A 20063-nucleotide genomic window follows, 5' to 3' on the forward strand; every position below is an offset into this window, starting at 1 on the left:
GGTTGAGCCGCCGCTGACCTGTCAGCTTCTAACAGCCCACCACAGAGGCCAGGAACCAGGATTGGTTTAAAACCTGGATTTCCTGTCCCTCTGTCGTGCTGCAGTTGTCAGTCAGCCAGTGGGATTATCGCTCTGATTTTCATACGGTTCCGGTCGCAGTGATTTGGCTGGTGAGTCATCAGCCAGTCGCTTTGATTGGCCACAGACTCCGTAATGTGAGGCTGCAATTAATTAGATGTGTGGTGGGATGAAGGGCGAAAGGTAAAGTGAGAAAATCTGAAATTTGTAGCTTCCTTCAGTTCTTCCTTCTGTCTTTTACTCGTTGAGTCTTTCCTTCTTTTTTCTGTCTTTCTGGTTTTCTTTCTTGCTTTCCGTCTATCTGCTTGACTTTCTTTTCGGTCCGTCTTTCTCCCTTTCCTCTATCTTTTGTTCCGTCTTACTTTCTTTCTTTAGATTTTTCTGTCTGTTGTTTTCTTCTTGTCTTTCTTTCACTCATTCTTCCTTTTCTTTTTGCTTGTATGCCTGCCATCCCCTATTTCTGTCTCTCTCTCGGCCTGTCTGTCCCTCTGAAGTCATGTTTACCATATGTTGAACAGAAGCTGGATGTCTGCACCGGGGCTTTTTAAGAGAATTTGGATTCTTCAAACTGTTTTGCCACGGCTCGCGAATGGATTTGGCAGTGAATGCACTATTTCGGCAGCATTTCAAAGACACAGACTGCTCAGCGTTATGGCTGTGAACACAGTGTTGATACCATGATGCGGAGATAAAGATGAAACGGAGTGTTTGCCCTCATGAGCTTGAGAAACAAATGTCAGAAGCTGTTTCTCCTCCCGACTCCTCACGACAGGAATTCACCTCAATTCACCTATTTGAAAGCTTTGTTCATGTCCTCATGAAGCTCTGATATTCACCTCTCTTTTCGGAAATACTTAAATGTTTTAATTGATTGCGTTGATCTCATTGGTTTTTCTGTCCTACAGCTCTGCAGCAGTAATCCTACTTCCCTGCTTTCTCCCTTCACCTGCTCTTCTGACGTCTCTTTGCATTCACACAGTGTTTGCTCTCTCCCTATCACAGAGTTCATCCTTATTTCTGTTTTCCCGTTCTGTTTGTCTGTCTGGCTGTGGCTTTCGCTCCACAGTCCCCCATCATCTGTCACACGGACACACACCAACAAGTTAGAGGCCAAATGTTTTACCGTTGGTTCTGTTTGAGTCAGAGGCTTTCTCAAAAAACAGAATATTTCTTTCTGCTCAAGTTTCAGCTGAGATCCCTCCTTGCTCGGAGGTGATGGAGGTGTCTTGCAGTTTGCTATATGTTTGCCTAAATTCCAAAAGCTGCTGCCCGAGTGTGTGTTGCTGTCCCCGTTCCCTTTCTCCCACCGCGCTCTCTCTGCCCTCGCTGTGCTCCTGGTGTGTCGCCGTACAGGAGTGGTTAGGAGTGTGCATCTAAGCAGGTTGGCATGACATTAGAGAGGGCATGCTTTTTGATATGGTGGTAATCTCCTCTTAAATCCCAGAAGAGTGAAACACAGCCGCCTGCAGCTTCGCACATTTCAAAAAATGATTTTTCTTTTCTTTTCTTTTGCACCAAAATATCCCTTAGCTTAGATCAGCCCTGTGTGTGTGTGTGTGTGTGTGTGTGTGTGTGTGTGTGTGTGTGTGTGTGTGTGTGTGTGTGTGTGTGTGTGTGTGTGTGTGTGTGTGTGTGTGTGTGTGTGTGTGTGTGTGTGTGTGTGTGTGTGTGTGTGTGTGTGTGTGTGTGTGTGTGTGTGTGTGTGTGTGTGTGTGTGTGTGTGTCATGTAGGGGTGTGGAATTAATGAGACTTAATGTCACTGTCCCGAGTTTAAGGCGCTGGTTAAGCTGAGCACCCCAGTATAGGTTCAGAGCAGAATAATGTGATTTTGTGTAGCGCAGATGCTCCGAGGGCAGTGGTGTGTCATCACTTCTTACCACTGTGGTGTAGGTAAAACTTCAAGCTGGATGATAATTCTTGCCTGAGCTGATTGGTTTAATTTAAATTTAGATTAGTTTGAGAAAAGCAACTCCTACCGAGCAACATTCCACTTTTTGAATCACGGCTAATGTGTTCCCGGCGCCTCGTAGCTGCTCTTTGTGTGTGCATCTGTTGCATTAGCCAGACTTGTGAGTCTGCGGCGACATTTTATAAAGCTTAATCACATCTCAGCATAACTAGACAAGTTATATATTTGCTGTAGAAAAGTCACATGTGGAGAAACAGGAAGACGGGTGGATAACAGTTCCCACTATGTCCTTCTTGTAACTTTTAAGAAATCCTTTTAAAAAAGTAAGAATATCATGCCGTAGTGATGATGAAGTAACATTTGTCAGAATTATATAGGTGAACTGAGGGGAATGCATGTACCAGAGGGGAGGAAACCCCAAACCTCTGCCTGATCCGTCATGGCTTTGTGATCGTCTTGAACCCTAACACCGTGGATGTGTTTGTCTTTGCAGAAATACAAGGAGTTTGAGCGCGCGGTGCGCGTGGAGGAGATCGACGGGCTGCGGTTGGTGAAGAGACTGGCCGAGAACATGGAGGAGATGTTCCACAAGAAAGCCCAGGCAATGAAGGTACTCCATTCAATCTGTTTTAACAGCCAAATGTCTTCAGACTGGAACAAATGGACAATTTTCATCAAAAAGAAAAAAAGTTGATTTGATCCGAATATGTACACAGCACTTATCCATAACTGCAAGATTCTCTTCATTTTATTGTCTATGTGACCGCATATACTTAAATATATAAACATATACTATACAATTATAAATGGATTCTCCATTCGTTTGGTGTTATTTCACCCCAAAGAGGCAGGAAAGGATTAAGTGGAGATACAGGTCTGAGCTCAGTGAAATCAATCGTTAACGTGTTGATCTCTGTTGATATCGGATGTATGACGAAGTGCTGTCGTGTCTCGTCTTACGACGGAAGGGGACACGTTCTGCGCTTGCTGTGTGCATGTGTGAAGGAGACCTGTGAAAGTGTGGATGTTGGGGAGGAGGGGAGTGAAGACAGAAATCCACCCGAAGGCGTCGGTGACGCTTTGTTGAGCCTCTGAGACCAAAAGCACCTCAAAGCTTCACACTGAAAGAAAAGGAGGGAGTGTGTGTGTGTGTTTGTGTGTGAAATTTAACCTTTGATTTAATACATATTAGTTGCAGTAGTTTAAAATATTTGTATTGATTTCTCATTGACAGTGAAACACTGTAACATTATGACAGTATATATTTATTTGCAAGATTTAAGCCCGTTACTGCGTGAGCGTCCCTGCTCCTCTGTGATTTTGCACATGCACGCAGTGTTTCGTCCATGTGTGTTTGTCCGTGTTGTAACAGGTGAAGTTCACCGTGTGTCCTCGGCGCGCTGCCTCCCTGTTAGCAGCCCAGGCTCCAGGTGATAGATTCTATCAGGACAACATGGTACTGTTAACAGAAATTGGATTTCTCTCCAAGAGTCTGGTCCGGGGATACAGGCTGGATTGTGGGAGGCAGGAGGGATGTAGGGAAGGAGGGAGGGAGTGCAGATTGTGACAAACCACTTCCGTACTTCGGCTCTTCTTGTCAGTGTGTACTTTTTTCTCATATATATGATACCTTTAACTCTTTGGATTGCGCGGCCATGCCTTTCTCACAGTATTGACCTGAAGATGTTGACATGTTTGAGTTTGTACCGAGCGCTGACAGTAAAGATGAAGCAGCTCACGTGAATATGAATCATCTGGAATTTGACAAATGTGAATCCCATTCCTTCACAGTGATGGCTGACCTAAAAGCAGTTCATTTTAATCTTGTTAACTTCTCTTATGAATAAATAGAATTTAATAGGTACAATAATAATCGTAATTATAATATTCACTTGTTAACAAGAGGACGTTTATTCTGTAAGGTCAGACATATTGAGTAAAGTAACATAGTTGTGCCATCTCAGCTGTGTTAAACCCCTGGAGATATAAGGACTGGGTCAGCTAATGGCTTCTCTGAAGTCGCTGCCTGGATGCCTGATAATTGTACATCTCAGGAGGGTGTGTGTGCCTGAACGTGTGTGTGTGTGTGTGTGTGTGTGTGTGTGTGAAGTGAAAGCTATGGGGGGGTGGTGTGAAGATGAGAGGGAAATGCTGGTCACAAGGGTGATGGACTGGAGCTTTTGCAGACAGATAAAAGTTGTGGGAGGTTAGGGAATGATAAATGTTAGAGGAGAGAAATCTGAAGAAAGTGGAGGACTGAGACGAGCCGACATGTGAGGATCCTCCGAGAATTTAACCCTTGTCGCCCGCTATCATGATTCCACTTCACCTCGACCTTTCTCATTTCCAACGCTGGCAGCCGGCCCTGTGATGGATTGTTAGTGGTGAACATATAATGGAAGTGTCCGTGAGTCCTTTTCCCTCGTCTTCTCCATCTTTGCTCCAATTTCTTTCTGCTTTTATTACCAAAACTCTCGTCTGTCTGGCCTCGTGTGCTCTCACAGCTGTCCTTAAGCATCCCTCTCTCCTTTGTCTGTGCCTTTCCTCCCTCCTCCACCTCCTCCCATCTCTCTGCTCTTTGCTAAAGTATATGTGGCGCTTCAGCGATTCAATTTCCGTGCAGGCGCTCTGCCCTGTCCATCAACGTGGTTTTATCTCCTCGTCTCCCCGTCGATTCCCCCTCTTTATCGCTCGCCGCCACCTGCTGAGAGACAGCAGCCTCTGCCGCTCTAAAAAGGGCACACCTGTAAAAGTGTGCGTCTGCGATCAGACGCCATTAGTCTTCCTGCGCACTAAGCAGGGAAAATGCGACTGTTTTCCTCGCGTGTTAATGCATTACTTTTGATTCAGAGGGAAATTTACTCCCTGGAGTTGTTAATTCATTGCACATATCCGTGCACTGTCTTCACACACTTTTTTGTTGCCGCTGTAGGAAAGCTGGAGTTAACACTATGACTCAGAGCCGATTCCAGCTACCTCCAGAGTACAAAACACCAGTGAAATATGGGGCGAACACAGTAGTGGTGGAGAGTCATTTTAAGTCAAGTGCCTATAAATGTATTTAACCAACTGACTGAGCTGGCTCTGCCGGGTCCCGGTGAACCACTTTTCTCCATAATGAAGGCCGTTAAGACGGTCTTTCAGAGCTTTTTTCAGACTTTGAGATGCTGTCCTCATTTTTTCACCGAGGTAAAAGTTAGGTTAGCATGTTTTTTTTTTTTTTTGCACAAAGAAAGCAAATGTTCATGTCATAAATTGCACTGGACAATCTTCAGTAAAACTTTAGTTGATTTCTGAAAACCAAAAGGGCCGACCCTCTGCAGGAGAGACCTGGTCCTCGAGGGCCGCAGTCCTGCATGTTTTAGTAAAATTTAAAAGTGAAAATATGAAGCATGTGACGCATAAATTGAATCAAACAATGAAATGTAAAAGAGCAAGAGCACTGCTTTTTATTAACAGAAACCTGAGCTGTGAAACAGTTTTTTTTTTTTTTTTTTTTTTTTCTCTGAAATTACACGTTGCACACGAAATGTGATGCCTTCATCACCAGTTCAACGCCGTTTTTGGCCAGATTTTCAATTCACGGTCTGCTTTCTCCTGAGCTGCCGTGTTTCTACTGAACACAGACGATGTGGTTGAGTAAGGTCGTCTTTTACTTCATCAGTCTGTCTTCGACTGGCAAACTGACCCCTGAAACGGCCTCCAGGTGAGTGTGGAAAACTCTCCAGAGTGTGTGTGTGTGTGTAATTGCATTTTGAACTGGTATTTGACTGTGTCCATGTCTTCGTTCTTCCCTGTTATCTGCATTTTTGTGGCAAAACCATCACCAAGTATTCTGGACGCGAAAAAAAAACTTCCTCAGCCAATTTAATTCCATTTCAGAACTTACAGATTAGATGAAAGAGGCCAATGAAACCATTCCCAAGTAAACAAGAGCTTAACAGAAGTAAACCGGGACTTTGCGGATGTCCGTGCATGCCGCTTCAGTATGTGTGCGCTGTAATGTTAATGACATTTGTGTACATTTCCATGTTTGTTTCTGGGCTTAGCGAGAATCTCAGCCGCCTATTGTTACTTTTTAATTACTATTGCCTTCATCAGTTTGTGAGTCAGTGGGATTATCGTGGTGCGGCAGACAGCAGCTCCCCTCCCCTCCTCCGCCTATCACCCCTGCGAAAGCCTGTCTGCCGGCGGAGAGTGGCGGAAACCGCAAACGGTTAAAGAAACAGTGCGCGTTGTTATCAAAGTTGAAAGGCGTGGAGCTATTGTAATGCCCTCTTTGAAGTCAAGCACGGCTGTGTTTCATGCGACAAATGCACTTCAAAGCAGCGAGGATGCCTCGCTGCCGGGGATGTTTCTCCTGTAATGGCATTCGGTCTGTGCTCTGTACCTGCTGATATCATTTACCTGTGGCAGTTACGCCTCTGTAGTCCTCAACGTGATTACCGCTGTAGTGTAAAGGGAAGTCTACATCGGCGTATGCGGAAAATAAAGGGCATACACAGGATGTTAAATGAAATTTCTTCGCCTCCCATGAACTTTAATTTTCATTTGCTTACATCCGGGGTGAATTTTAATCGAAAGTTTCGCATTTCGACAGTGTACCAAAGCTCTCTGCGGGATTTGAATCGGGTTGTATTTCATTCTTTTTTCAAGAAAGTTCTGGGGTTTTTTTTAACCTTAATTTCTGTGTGATGATACATTGTTGTAATTTTGTTTTTTTTTGTTTTTTACTGCAGACAACATGATGAGATCTCAAAGAACAAAGTCTGACAGTAAACTGAGTCTTCCTGCATCCTGAATCTGAAAGGAAAGTCACAAAAATAAGAGACTAGTTGTTTTTTCATGAACAGTCACAGAAACTACTGCTGTCACATATGCAAGGTGAAGCGACTTCTCAACTCTTAATATGACATTTCGGTATTGTTCAAATTCCCAAATTTAAAAAAAAATATTTAGAAAAAATCATACTTTAATCTGAATATATTCTAATCTCTGTGTAGCTTAAGGTAAATGTCATTCACAAAGTTTCCATCCAAATCTTGCTTAAAAACAAACCGAAATTTCCACAAGGAAGAAAAACAAAATTCACATTCAGATGCTTCCCACCCCACAGCTGTTATGTGAATATCAGGAGTTGTGTGTCTGAGCCATCATCTGTGCTTCCAGATGATGCAAGTGGAAAACTATCACTCAAACGAGGTGGAAAATACCATGCAAATGGTCTTTGTAGTTTTTAAATTGATCTGAGGAACGCTTCAGTCTGTCCATTGATTCAGATGCATCCAATATTGCATCAGCCAGTGTGTTTCCTCTCTCTGCAGCTGAAACTTAAGTGGCTGCTGGTCACGAACTTCATCCACCATTTCAGTTTTCCTCTTTTTTGAAACCATATATTGGTCTCTGTTATCACACCAGTTTGTGATAGCAGGTGGATGTAAACAAACAAAAAAGTGAGAGGGTGGGTATCAACGGATCAATAAAAGCTACTGCATCGTTTTGTTTTGTCTAAATTTGCCTCACCGTTTGGTGGCTAGTGTCAAAAAGGATTTCCATGGCACACAAAGTCACACCGAGCTTCCTGCAGTCCTTGTTTTCTTCGTTTCATTAGCTGTCCTCTGTCTCGGATCATTGTCACATCTGTGTGTGTGTGTGTGTGTTTCTGTTGGAAGTGATGGCTCCTAATGACACAGCAACCCTCTCTGTTTTTTTTGTTCCTGATGCAGAGAAATCAAGACTGAAAGGGATAAAATTGTTGAATGATGTAGAATGGTGAAATGAAAATGTAGGCAAGGCAGATGAAAAAGGTAAATGCCATAAAAGAAAAATCAGTCAAAAGTTCAATGTACTAATGAAATGAATGTAAGGAAAGAGGAAATATGAGACAAAGACCAGCCTGGGTTAAGCTCTTCATTTTGCCTTTCAGTCAGCAAAAACTGCAGGCAAGTGTCACGTATTGATTATCGAGACTTGATATTTCAGCGCGCATCTATTAGTCTTTGACTCTCATTCACTTTCCTTGTGGGTCCGTCTCTCTGTCATGGACTCCCTGCTTGGCTTGTTCCCAGTCGAAATGTGCGAAACAGAGGAAGCAAAGTGTCACTGAGCACTTTCTTATTTTGTTGATGCTGCAACTCTTCCCTGGCTGGTTTGACAATATTAATTGCTGTCCGAAGTGCTATCGATGGGCTGACCCGAGCAAGTCCCAGGCCTCTGGCAGGACCCGCGACCCACAGGACCCGCGGTGACGCCGGGCCAAGGCTTAGTTAGCATTTCCTGTTGTAGCTCAGAAAAAGCTCCACATCTGCAAATATTATTTATTCATCATGTAAAGATGTGAATAATACAGCATCAAAGCGGCCGAGTTACAAAGACAGTGCTGAGTAACTAGCTCAGGGGTGTCAAACATAAGGCCCGTGGGCCAAAACCGGCCTGCAAGAGGCCAAACCAGACCTTTGTGACTTTGTAAAAACATGCACAATGCAACAACTATAGGAGAATTTTTCTTGACTTTTCACTGCAAAAACTCAAAATCTTACCAAGTTTATATATCTTATATCTTATATATATATCTTATTCCACCTGGTTTAAGATAAATTCACTTAAAAAGTCTGTTGCAGCAAGATGAAGAGACTTGTTTTAAGACCATGCATCTTAAATCAAAACAATTTTCACTTGATTTAAGGTATTTTTACCTTAATGAAATTGTGTGCATTCAGTTGCAGTAGTGAGTTATTTTCATGCCAAACCGTGTTTCCTGATCAATTTGCCATTTTCCTGTGAAAGCTGACTAACTTTCTAACACATTGACATCAATAGGATTATCTTTTTTTTTTCTTTTATTGTTATACTTTTTTTAAAAAAGAGATATTACTGAATTGTTGAGTTCAAACAGGGAGACACTTTATTCTGGCCCCCATCTTTCTCTTTTTCCTTGTTATAAATAGAGCAATAGAGCACAATTACTCCTTTTTTATTTGATCTTTCTCGGCCGACTGTATAATTTTGCTCCTGCGACCGGCGATATAATAAAACTCTCAGAAGACAGCTTTAGTTTGGTCTCAGCATCTTTGTTCGAGAAAAAAAAAAAAAAAAAAACTTCCCACAACACTAAGCTGCAAGACTAAAGGGGAAGTATTGAGATTTCTCAGACCGATTATAACAGCACAGGGCAGATACAGGGAGAAAAGCAAAGTTGAGTTATAACCAAAGAGCTCCACCGGCCAGCGCACAGGACCCCTGGGAATGATTTTTTTATACGAGTCTATTTAGAACCGCTCCTGATGTGGTCTTGTTCCCGGTTACCTCGGGAGAACATTCAGATTCGGGCCACTGCCCTCCCGTTCTTTTTGGCGGAGGCAGGACTTCCGCTAGCAGTCAATAATGTATGTGACCCCGCGCTCAACCCTTCCTCTGCTCCTCTGACGGCGGCGATTAGCATAGCTCGGCCTCACACGACAGGCTAACTTCTCACGACTCCGGCGTTGAGAGGCACTTTTTTTAAGGTCAGCGGCTTCAGCCGTCAGGAAATCCACCGCACGGAGAGAGCAACAATGAACCAATCAGGCCGACGGTTAAATGAGGGGGATCGTTCATGAACTTCCCAAAGTGTAAACAGGCCGAATCCTTTGTCAGGCGAGCCGTAATCACAGGATGTCAGATAATGAAAGGGGGGTAGATGAGAGCAAATGTCAGAGAAATGGACTGGGCGGGCAGAAGTGGGCTGGAAGAAAAATGATGAAACACAGACAGAATTGGTATTTAATTGAGTGGGAAGACATCGTTTGTATTTGTTTTAGGGAGCAGGGAAGACCGTGGGCAAGTGAGATGTTTTTGGGGAACGCTATGGCTCGGTTGGAAGAGTGGATTGTTTGAGGTTCAACCTCCATTTGTGTCTTTGAGCACATTGATAAAAAGTTTTAAAATGAAATGCCTGAGTAACTACTTAAACTAACATCTGATAAAGCAGTGTTTTTGTCAACTACAGACATCATGGATGCTCTGAAGAAACTGAAAAACACCAGAAACTGTTTGTTTTTTTCAGTTGAGCTAAAACCAAATGACGGATTAAAGACTGTCTGACTGTTTCAGTGTTGTCAGTCGAAGTTTGTGCAGATTCAAAGCTCAAGAGGTGAAGACGGAGAGCGGCAGAAACATCAGAGCTCTATAATTAGGTACGCTGCGATGCTTCGCTCTCTGCATCGCAAACAAATGTAATTCAGTCACCGTAGCAAGTCTTGTTAGCTCTCCGAATTTGGTTTCTTCGCTGTCAGCGACAGCGAAAGCTTGTGAATGGTTGTGTGTGTGTGTGTGTGTGTGTGTGTGTGTGTTTTGGAGACGACAACAGGGCCTGCCTCTCTGACTGTGTCAGTTTAATTATTGCTGTCATCTCTTACCGAGCCCGAGACTCGACAGAATGACTTGAAAAGAAAGTAATTTCCTTTCTCTTAAAAAAAGAAAAAGAAAAAAAAAGACTACGTCGCACACTTTGGCAGGACCTCCTATCGACAGGAAGACATGGCAGGCTCTTCTGGATTTATGCGAGACGCACGAGGAGAGGCAGTCAGGCTGAGTGCTCGCTCGCTTACGCCCACAGCAACACATCACGCTCACAAAGGCAAACACGCCACCTGGAGTGATGTGGTCCAATCGAAATTCACAGGAGTGAGTAGTAGCTACTTATCTCTAATCTGTTTTTACAATTGGAAAAAAAAAAAAGAGAGAGAGAGAGAGAGAAAATCTCCAGGCTACCGAGCGCAGTATTTTTACTCCGCAGCTTTAACTGTGATTTCAGGGCACCACATGAATAATATGCTACATGAGATTATCTGCAGGTGGAAATCAAGTGCTTCAGTCAAGTGCAGTCGATATTAAATCACCATTAATCATGTATTTTATGAGAAGAGGTTTGTAATGATTCAAGTCAATTGGTTTTGCATGTTGTGTGAGATTTATTAGCTTTATCATCTGAGTCAATGAGATGTCTTGTTTTTTTCCTTAAAGGCTGCCTCAGAATTTCGTTAATGTGCGAATATTTATACACATCTCATGGCATGTACATGTGATAGAATATATCAGAGTGCTCACACCTGAACATTTTAATTCAGTGGATAAAAAAAAAAAGATCAACGCCTACATGTGCACATAACATAATGCACCATTACCTGCCTGAAAAAATGCCGAAAAGTGTGTTTCTATCGACGCAGGCAACCGCGGCAGCGCCTGACATTTCACTGGGAGTGTGAAGCTAAGTGTTCAGACCTTTAGAGAACGTTGTTCTCTCGCTCCTCTCTCCTGCCTCCTTTATTCCTCCCTCCTTATCGTTGTTTGCTCGTAGAGGCTGCTTTGTCGTGAATTTCCGGCCGGCGCACCTGCCTGTAGTTTTGTGGTGCCTCTCGATGGCCTGACACACACACACACACACACACACGCACACACCCACACGCACACTCGTATTGGAAGAAGTTTCTTTCTTCGCCGTCTCAGCCGGAAACAGAACAAATGTATATACATGAACCAATAACTCGGATGCATCCACGCGCAGATGATATGCGGCAATATGCGGCGGCCAGGTGTGTTGCTATGGTGAAGAAAATGATTGGCCAGACTCTAGATTAGCATGTTCGCTTTCCAAAACAGGCCGCCTTCACACACACAGCAGTAGCAGCAGCAGCAGCAGCACACCCAACACACACACACACACACACACACACACACACACACACACACACACACACACACACACACACACACACAGCTCAACTGAAATAAGCTGGCTGATTGCAGTAGTTTTGCCGGTAAAGCCATTTGAATGGAAATGCGAAATGGAAGTCCATTACCAGAACTCACAGACACCAGGACCAGCTGTGAAAGAGAGAAATTACTCGCAACGAGAACATACCATGTGCATCACATTTGGAAGTAGAAAAAACAGTGTGTGTGTGTGTGTGTGTGTGTGTGTGTGTGTGTCTGAGATAAAGAGTGAGCACTGGGAGTCAAGCTGACACTCTGAGATTCAGAAAGCTCTTTTCTGATGTTGTACTTGAAGCATGTACTGAAAGAAAAATTACTGGGAAGATGTTTCACGCTGTAAAATTTGTTATGAATAACAATGAAAACTGTTGAATAATAAAATCCCACCAAATGTTGCCTGGTGGATCACTTTTACACATGAACACACTGGAAAATTCCTCTTCCTCTCGGTCGCCTCGCCCTCTGCTGTTCCTGATATCCTCCGCATCTTCGTTAAACGCTGCTAAATGCCTTCCGTTATGGCCCTCCGTTACTTTACTGGCCGATAAGATTTTAACAGTACCTTTTTTGGCCTGAACCCTCACGGCCTCACGTCTTCCCAAGCACTATTAAGCAACTATGTGAAACTCTATCAACACTTAATTTTTCATTTAACACGATAGTGCCTTGACAAATAGCTGAAAGTGCGCGCGTTAAGAGAGACGCTCTCTGGCACGCTCCTCACCGGACTTGGCAAGACTCTAAAGGCTCAAGGAAAAACATTATCAGTTATAATGAGACCGATATTAAACTGTTAGGGCAGCGCTCCAAGCGCTATATCTGGCTAATATCAGCCCCACGCCAGGCACGGTTGTATCATCGCACGATGACAAAAGAGGGACTGAACAAAGCCAAACAGAGGAAACCTTTATGGAAACCCTGCAGCTCACATTTCAGTATAGTAGTAAAGTACATTTATTTGTACTGAACCCAAGTCTGACAAACTTGGAGAATATCCATTGGATGAACTGTTTCAGTCCAGGTGTGTGAAGTTCAGTGGACTTTCCAATGTTTTCAAAGTTACAAAATGAGCTTCTATTCGGAGCTGGAAAGTGTTTTAACATGTTTTTCAATGTGAATTGTCAGTTTTTGCGCATCAATTTTTCAGGTGTGGCACTGTGATGACTTAAAGTAGAAATTTAATTCAGTTAAAGCCAACATAAAATCATGGAAAAGAAAAAAAAAAATACATCAAAGAGTCTACCGAATAGGCTGAGGCTGTTAAAGCCCAAGAGAAGCAAAAAAACATCCGCTGAGTCTGTCTTCTCATGGTTATCTGTTTTATATCATCTCGGGCTCAATCTCTCTCTCTCTCTCTCTCTCCTCGGCTCGCCGTTCTTTGTGATTGTCTTTCATCGGATGACAGAAACATCATTTTGCCCACTTTTGACAAAAGCCATTTTTCAAGAGATTACAGTGAAGTGAGGGAGAGAGACGAAGGCGGGCGCAGTGCTGACTCAAAGACACTGAGAAGCCCTCACCGGCCGCCCCGCGGGCGTGCGCAGCAGACGGCAGCAGCGAGGGGGTAATGACGGCGCGAGTGTGTGTTGAAGGGAGAAAAAGAATGCATGTGTAAAACAGCATGAAGCGATGATGGAGCTGGTTGTCAGCGTCCAGAGAATCCGAGACAGTCATTACCTCCACCGTGTCCCCTTTTCACGAGATGGCCAAATGTCTGTCTGCTGTCTGTGAGCTCGCCTTGAGGCGCCTCAGCGTTGCTCTACTGCTTCAGGACAAACCTCTATTCTTGAATCTGCTTTTCTCCCCTTAATACTTCTGACCCAGTTATCAATTAACTCGTTTTTCTTTTCTGTTTAGAGGCTGGTTGAGGCGGCAGAGGAAGCCCACCTCCAGCACGATGAGAATCCGGACCTACAGGTGTGTATATTTCTATTTATATACATGCAGGACCATTACAATCAGCCAGTTCTCTTTCCGCTTGCATAAAGTCATGAATCAATCCGAGCTGAAAATAATTCTCGCCTGAGAAGCCTCTGGGATTGATCCTCAGGAACAGAAAAGGCCGAAAACAAGGGTCTTAGTAAACACTACAGAGGACAGGCAGGAACAAAAGGCTGGAGAAATCGCTTGACGAGGCTGACTAGTCTTTTTTTTTTGTTTTGTTTTTTTTGTTTGTTTTGTTTTGTTTGTTTTTTTAACTCTGGATCCATTTTTTTCTACATACGTCATAATGTGTCACTCTTAGGCGTTTTTTTATGTTCCCAGTGTAGCTGCTGCATCTACAAACATGCACAGTAAGTCCTAAACTGCGTATAATCCCAAGGCGATGTGTGGAAGATGCATGATATCTCAGAAGGAAAATATTGTCAGTGTCATTTTCACAGGTAGGCGTTTTATGGCTCCTTTGACTTCCAGCAAAAAAAAAAAAAAAGGGCAGATTATTAAAAACACATTTCAATATGTCTGAGGAATCTACATAACAGACATAATGTGACAATATTTCCTCTCTGACGAATACTGTCATTTCATGAGAACATTTTTAAGATGACATGAAAGCCATTACTGACAAAATAAACACGATGCTGGTGAAGCAGTAACATTAAAGCAAATGGGGAGGATTGAGGAATTTAGAGGTCTTTCTGATGTAATTGTTTTTTCACTTACATCTCACATATTTGGAGTGAAACTCACACGATTAACCGCGAGCTTTTGGATGACATGTAGGGGATATTACTACTACTTTGAAGGGAGATGATACTGCAGCTTTATGAGACTCATTTCATTTCTTACATTTGATTTTGCCTTCATACAGTATAACGTACAACATCTGAAACATTTTATTTTTGCTTTCATTAATAATCGCAGCTTTAAAAGAAATACTGTATAGGGCCAACCGTCTTGTTTGATCACACATTGCTTTATCTAATTTAACTCCTATTCACTGAGTAGATTCCTTAAAAAAAAAAAAAAAAAAAAAAAAAAAAAAAAGATCATAGGCTCAAAATGTATTTCTTACCATCTCAGCGATCTGTTAGTAAACTTTTATTTTAAGAACCCTGCAGACGTTTAATAGCATGAGGAAAACATTTTATCTATTTGATCTGACGTGAAGCGATTAATCCTCATGTTTTCATGCTCAGATTAGTTCTGTGACAAACTCATTCTGACTCTCAAACGTCATTCATGAATTATTCATGGTTTTATATCAACTGTCTTACTCCCAGTCAGAAACTCACAGCGCTCTAAACTAGTTGGAGTTCCAGCCTCACTTTTGCCGACTGGGGCAAATGCTTTCAACTAATCATATCTGCATACACACCCAGCAAAACCAGCTCCTGCTCTCATGGTTCTGCCGCAAATCCATTTGAACAGCTTTAATTTGAGAGTGCAGCTGGGTATTGTGTCTGTGTGTGTGATGTGTCCAAGTGTATTTATGCTGTTGTGGGGAACAAATTCTTTTTACACATTCTTATTATAGGGACTTGGCGTTCTTGTGAGCACAAGTATGAAGTCCTCATATAAAAATCACTCAGTTTCAAGTGTGAGGTTAAGCTAAGGTGAGGGTTAGGCAGGTGGTTCGAATCAATTCAAATCAATTTCATTTATGTAGCGCCAAATGCAACACAGTCACCACAAGGCTTTTTGAGAGGAAAGGCCCACATGGAAAGGACTCAGAAGCTGCATAAGGTTCAGAGGTGCGGAAAGTTGCAGAGCCAGACTCATACAGTGGTATGAAAACATATCTGAACCTTTTGGAATTTCTCACGTTTCTGCATAAAATCACCATCAAATGTGATCTGATCTTTGACAAAATCACACAGATGAAAAAACAGTGTCAGCTTCAACTAAAACCACCCAAACATTTATAGGTTTTCATATTTTAATGAGGATAGCATGCAAACAATGACAGAAGGGGGAGGAATAAGTAACTGAACCCTCTGCCTCAGGAAACTTAAAGAGCAAATGAAACCAATTTTGAACCCAGATCAAATTTGATGTTGATTTTATGCAGAAATGTGAGAAATTCCGAAAGGCTCAGATACTTTTTGATACCACTGTAGGTGGAGGCTTTCAGCAGAGCCAGGCTCCAATTGCATTTTGGGTAATCAGACTTCTGTGAAAATAAATGATTTTGTGTTTGCACACTTCTTTAAAATTGTCCAATTAATATGCAAAAAAAAAAAAAAAAAGTTTGTTCCTGTATCATAGATATGTAATCCAAGTGTGTTCTGAATTAGTATACAGCATCTAAAAAATATGTGACTTTATAATTACAACCGCAACTAAAATTAGAATAATTTTACTGGAAATAATGTAAATCAGTGGGGGGGGTGTGTGTGTGCATGTGTGTGTAAGCTTACAAAATGACATCATTTATTACAACATTGATGAAAAGAGACTGTAATGTTACTTAATGTTACTAAATGACAAACTTACAGGAGTAATGAGAGTAAACCAGTTACCTGAAATATTGGCATCCAGACACAAGGATGTGAGTTTGTGTGACTTGTGTGATGTGAGTATGCTTGTATGCTTGATGTTTTTTGTTTTTTTTTCCTGAGCTCGCTTAACCTGCACAGATCAGACTTTGCTGAAACGGGGTAGAGCAGCAGCAGAAACTGGAGTTTTAAAGAGGAAATGTGATAGTAAGTCGACTTGGGAGTATTTGCTTCTAAACCACTTAAAAAGTCTTTGGTGTGTGTGTGTGTGTGTGTGTGATGTGCGCTGGTGTCTCTGCCTGCAGCAGCGAGTGTGTATTTACCCTGTCAGCTCTTTAAGGTATTACACTGAATGCCCTGTGGCTTTCTTCTGTCACTGGCTACCAAGAGGATCAATTACTGAATTTAACCTTTCACTGCTGTCCCACTGTCACGGTTTCCCTGTCAATTTTCTTTTTTCTTCTCCTATTTTTTTTCTTTTTTTTATCAACTGCTTGTGCATTGTGCAGTTGCATCCTATGGATTACACTCATTAAAGCTCACTGTGTTTCAAATGCAACACGAATCATCGAGAGAAAATTAATTAATCATGTGATTAATGGGTTTTTTTAGGACTGAAAATGTAAAGATTCCATTTTAATTATAATGTGAATTCAAGCCTTGTTTCGCTGATGGCCTTCCAAATGTGGCCACATTAATTTTACGGAATAAAAAAATTTGTTGAGACGAGCACAAGACTAATGCAGGATTACAAGTATTCATTTGAGCAAAAACTACCTTCAAGGATACTGAGTAATAGCTAATTACTTGTCTGTGGCACCTGTTTCCATTAAAGCAAATGTTCCTGTTTGGTGAGCCTTTGTTTGTGTCAGTCACAGATTCCTGTCTGCGTGTGTTTGTGTTTTCATATGGCGCTCGATGGGCAGTAACAATGTGTGGGATCGCAGCGATGCTTTGTGCCAGTAATTACTTGGCGGCGATGAGACGAGCCCAACAAAGCGAGAGTCCCTTTGTTTCAGCATTAATGACATAGCTTCACAGCCCATTCTGCTCGATAGAGTCTGTAATGTATTAAAGTTTCACGACGTAGAGACTGGCATCCCAATTATCAGGTGAAAGTAATCTTGTGTTTTGTATGGAGCAAAAAAAAAAACAAAAAGTAGCACTGGATGAAGAGAAGCAGAAGTGGAAGAGAAAAGGAGGGATTAATAGGATGAAAAAAAACTGTGTTTCTTTTCTTTTTTAAACAGGTGGAAAAACAGGTGCATGGTGTCAAATGTGAAAAATAAGAAACTCGGCTCATAGCTTCAGCCCATCGTCCTCATGCTGGTATTTAAAAATAGCAAAAGGAAACTTCTTGACTGTTTTTGGGGACATTGAGCGGAGACCTGTTCAGCAGTTTTTGCTGTCAGTCTCTTGGAACGCTGAACTAAATGTGGCTTGTTGAACATCCGACTGAGTGTTGTCAGTGTGGGGTAAATGAAAGACATCAGTAATTCACCTTATGTAGTTTTCCTCATTTCTACTGGGGGATCTTGACTTTCCCTATTAAAAAACAAAACATTTCTTGCTTCACGAGGATGCTCAGCATTGTTCCTCAAGCTCATTGGTGTGTCAGTGTTAGCATGCATGTATTTCTCTTTGTGTGTATGAGCCTGTTTTTCAGTATTTTCCCACAATTGTGTCCCGGCCATTAATTTTCATTGCTAATCGTGCTCTGATTTGCCTGAGCATGAGGTGAATTTAAGATCCCTTCCATTTGATCACGCACTCCAGTAGCTGTTTACATGTGTGCGACAGTCCCTGCATATCTTCTTGAGCGCTGCATGTGCACACCGGTGTAGGTGTACACGGGTTCACCTCTGCACGGCTCTGACGGTGGCATTTCTAATGGTGCCTTTCACTGCAGAACATGGTGAATAGATGGTAATTATTACCAGCTGCGCTAAAAATACCACATCCACGCTGTAGGGTGAAACCTCCTCCATCACTATTCGGGGTTTATTATGAAATGTTTGTGTGGTTTATTGCTATTGGATACATATTTGGCTGGCAGCGGTTTGATAGGAATTTCCTTATCTATCCTTTCCAGAGCTCTTCTGCTTCCATGTGAAATTGGCACGGTAATCTGCTGCGATTTTCCTCCCTCACTCTTTTACCCGCAATGCTCGTGTACTGTAAATAGGAAGGCAGAGAGCGGTCTCCCATGCCCCCTGCAACCAATGAAATCCTTCCTAGGAGGTTGGAGACAAACAGCCAATTGCCAAGCCTGATGTTCACTGAAAATGTAGCCCCAATCTGGAGGGAGCAGCAGGAGGGAAATGCTTAATCTTTTTTTATGTTGTTCTCATACTCCCCTGTCTGGGGCATCAGCATGGAGGGTTGAGGGTGGCCACATGCTCACCGATTTACCAATTTACTGTTCTTATTACAGCAAAAATTATTTGACCTCTACGTGACTTTTTACCTCGGAGTGTTTCCTTCGTTGCTGTCCCGCCCCGTCCAGGACCGCGGAAGAAAAGATGGGTTTTTAAGCCGTCAATACAAAAGTTGGCCTCAGCTGTCCAGCGTGTGCTGCACAATTACACTCCGTCAACAGACAGGTACTCCATAAATATGCTCTCCCGCTCCTGACGAGAGTCTTTAACGGAGTTATCCAGTTTCACACAGAACTGCCTTTTTTAGCCAGACTAATTCTCAGATGCATATCATGTTATTGTGCCATTGTTTGTATCACAGGAACTTCTCACACTTCGCCTAAGCCCATTTCAGGCTTCTCTGTAACTGAACGTGTCAGAGAACACAGTAAAGTGAATTTTAAAAAAAAAGTGCTCTGTTTTAAAGTGATATCAGATTATTTGCTGCGTTGAGGCTTGATTTGCTTTTTAGTTGATATGGCTGTAACATTTGTGTTCTTTTTTAAACCTTACAACTTGTGTTGCTGCAGACATTGTACTCTTTGTATATATACACAGTATATAGCATACATTTTAATTCTTTCCTGTTTTAGTTGGAATTCCCTGTGTAGAGCAAAGTTAGAATTTCAACTTAAAAAATTTGAAACTCGAAAGAAGTTTTGGACTATAAAATACATAATTAACCCGGGCTATTGTAATTCAAACTATCCAGAATCTTATGATTGCATCGGTTGTATTTCAGTCAATGAAAACTTTTGTAAGAGATGGAGGTTATAGAGTGAATGGTGAGTAAGTAATGTCCTGCTGCATGTAGGTATAACCAAATATTCATTGTTGAGCTCAAACAATTCAGTTCAATCCAGCTTTATTTATATAGTTCCAAGTACAGCACAGAGAAAACCCCAACAGTTCCACATGAGGAAGCAAAAACCACTGTGAGAAAGAAAATCTCCTATGTTGAACCAGGGTCAGGGGTGCCAGCTGTCTGCTATAGGTCCTAATCACTGTAATCTGAGCTGAAGAGTCATTGTCAACATTAACGAAGTGGAACCTGTCTGCTAAATGTGGTCAAAACCAGTTTAATGCTGTCCCTTTAATCCCAATAATTTATTCCAGCCTCTGTGGTAGGATGTTGTGACGTTGCGTTGCGTTGCGTTATGTTTTCTTATAGCAACAAACGTAGCACTGAGATCTAACAGGACCAGAACAGAGACCAGTCCTTTGTCTGAGGCCATGAGAAGATCATTAGTAACTTTTTTCCTTTACTTTGAGCTTCATCTACGGCTTTGTTGTGGGATTGAGACGTCTGCTTTAAACCCACACCAGTCTTTCAGGGCAGCCATCCTTACTTGAACCTGTGCCATATTTAAAATCCCACTTAAAAGTAGTATCCTACTTAAAAAAGTACATCATATGAGCCCCCACTTGGCCTTTCCTTCAAGTTATTTACTCAATCTGCTGTCTTG

The 20063-nt window shown here is 42.2% G+C and overlaps 1 protein-coding gene across 2 annotated transcripts in view; it reads left to right on the forward strand.

Moving 5' to 3' along the window:
• LOC115407568 (voltage-dependent calcium channel subunit alpha-2/delta-3-like) overlaps positions 1 to 20063 on the forward strand; it is a 107185-nt gene that overhangs the window by 19059 nt on the left and 68063 nt on the right. For both annotated transcript variants that reach the window (XM_030117960.1, XM_030117959.1), the window contains exons 3-4: positions 2482 to 2598; positions 13599 to 13658. In XM_030117960.1, coding sequence (XP_029973820.1) covers positions 2482 to 2598; positions 13599 to 13658 — 177 coding nt within the window. The remainder of the gene's footprint in view (positions 1 to 2481; positions 2599 to 13598; positions 13659 to 20063) is intronic.

The sequence above is a fragment of the Salarias fasciatus genome, chromosome 20 (assembly GCF_902148845.1).
Source record: "Salarias fasciatus chromosome 20, fSalaFa1.1, whole genome shotgun sequence".
NCBI lineage: Eukaryota > Metazoa > Chordata > Actinopteri > Blenniiformes > Blenniidae > Salarias > Salarias fasciatus.